At 40.5% G+C, this 1,068-nt stretch overlaps 1 protein-coding gene across 1 annotated transcript in view; it reads left to right on the forward strand. All coding sequences in view use genetic code 11, as the record gives it.

Annotated features, from left to right (window-relative positions):
- Nucleotides 1–513: 513 nt before the first annotated feature.
- The window catches only part of EGR_07748 (hypothetical protein), a gene marked incomplete at both ends in the record, with an annotated part of 3,222 nt that continues 2,667 nt past the window's right edge, over nt 514–1,068 (forward strand). The window contains one exon of the mRNA XM_024496997.1: nt 514–600. Coding sequence (XP_024348620.1) covers nt 514–600 — 87 coding nt within the window. The remainder of the gene's footprint in view (nt 601–1,068) is intronic.

Genomic DNA, 1,068 nt, shown 5'->3' on the forward strand with positions numbered 1-1,068 from the left:
AGTCCAAACATTATCACTCAATGTGGGAAGCAAGCGCCTCGTGTTCACGCCTTGTAAACATGTCATTTTAGTTCCAAATTCCTGCACAAGCATCATCGTTGCATTGGACAAATGAGTAGAATAGATGTTACGAATGTATTACGTCAGAAAATATGAGGGAATTGTGCTTGAAACTTCCCAAAGCTTGATAGAGGCGTTTACCGTAGTTTCATTGGTTAATGGTGTATGAAAAGCTCAATGCATTTATTTGAGCCAAAAGCAGCACCCACTCATTTAATGAGGTCCTATCCTTAGGTCATGCAACTGCTATCCCCTTCTGCAATAATCTCTCTTCACCATGCGCTTGGCCAACCCTCAATTTAGGCAAAAATGCAGAAGGTATATCAATGTATAAAGGGCGTGGCATTAGCAAGTTTACCACTGTCATTGTACCATCCACTTCATTCATTCCTCTCAACTGCGTAGCGATGGAGAAGCTCTATCTGCAGCTCTAGTCTTGCTTCACTTGATGTAATGCCGGAGAAATGCCCACACCTAATTGACAATGAGGAGGAAATTGGTAGGTCTGAAGATTCCATTGAATATAAGAAAGAGTGGGAAGTGGGAATTTGGTGGGAACTGTATCGCAATAGAATAAATGTTGCTTTCCTGAGTTAATAAATTAACGAATTACAATCAAAGCACAGGTTGCTTGACCCCATAAGTATTAAATTATAAATACATTTTCCCACCTGTTCCCTTCCATATGAGGAAGTTGGTGAAGAGAATTGTATAGAGAGAGAGGGGTTAGGTGGTAGTTGAGGTATCCGCAATACCACAGTTTTAACGCTCTATTGATTACATTTTGCAAAGTAACAGATTCAAAATTATAGTGTATGCTTTGATATTCGCTGCAGTTGGACTCTCTTCATTCACCACTATGACGTTGGGTCAAATTCTACTCGCAGTTGTAGTCACGGCAATGTCAATGCTATCGAAAATACTATGTATAGACAAGGACGGAACCAGCTCAACACTCAGCACTGCACTTCAGTCACGGAAGTGGATATCTTGCTGTAATTGTACATG

This window comes from Echinococcus granulosus (assembly GCF_000524195.1).
Source record: "Echinococcus granulosus chromosome Unknown EG_S00085, whole genome shotgun sequence".
Lineage (NCBI taxonomy): Eukaryota > Metazoa > Platyhelminthes > Cestoda > Cyclophyllidea > Taeniidae > Echinococcus > Echinococcus granulosus.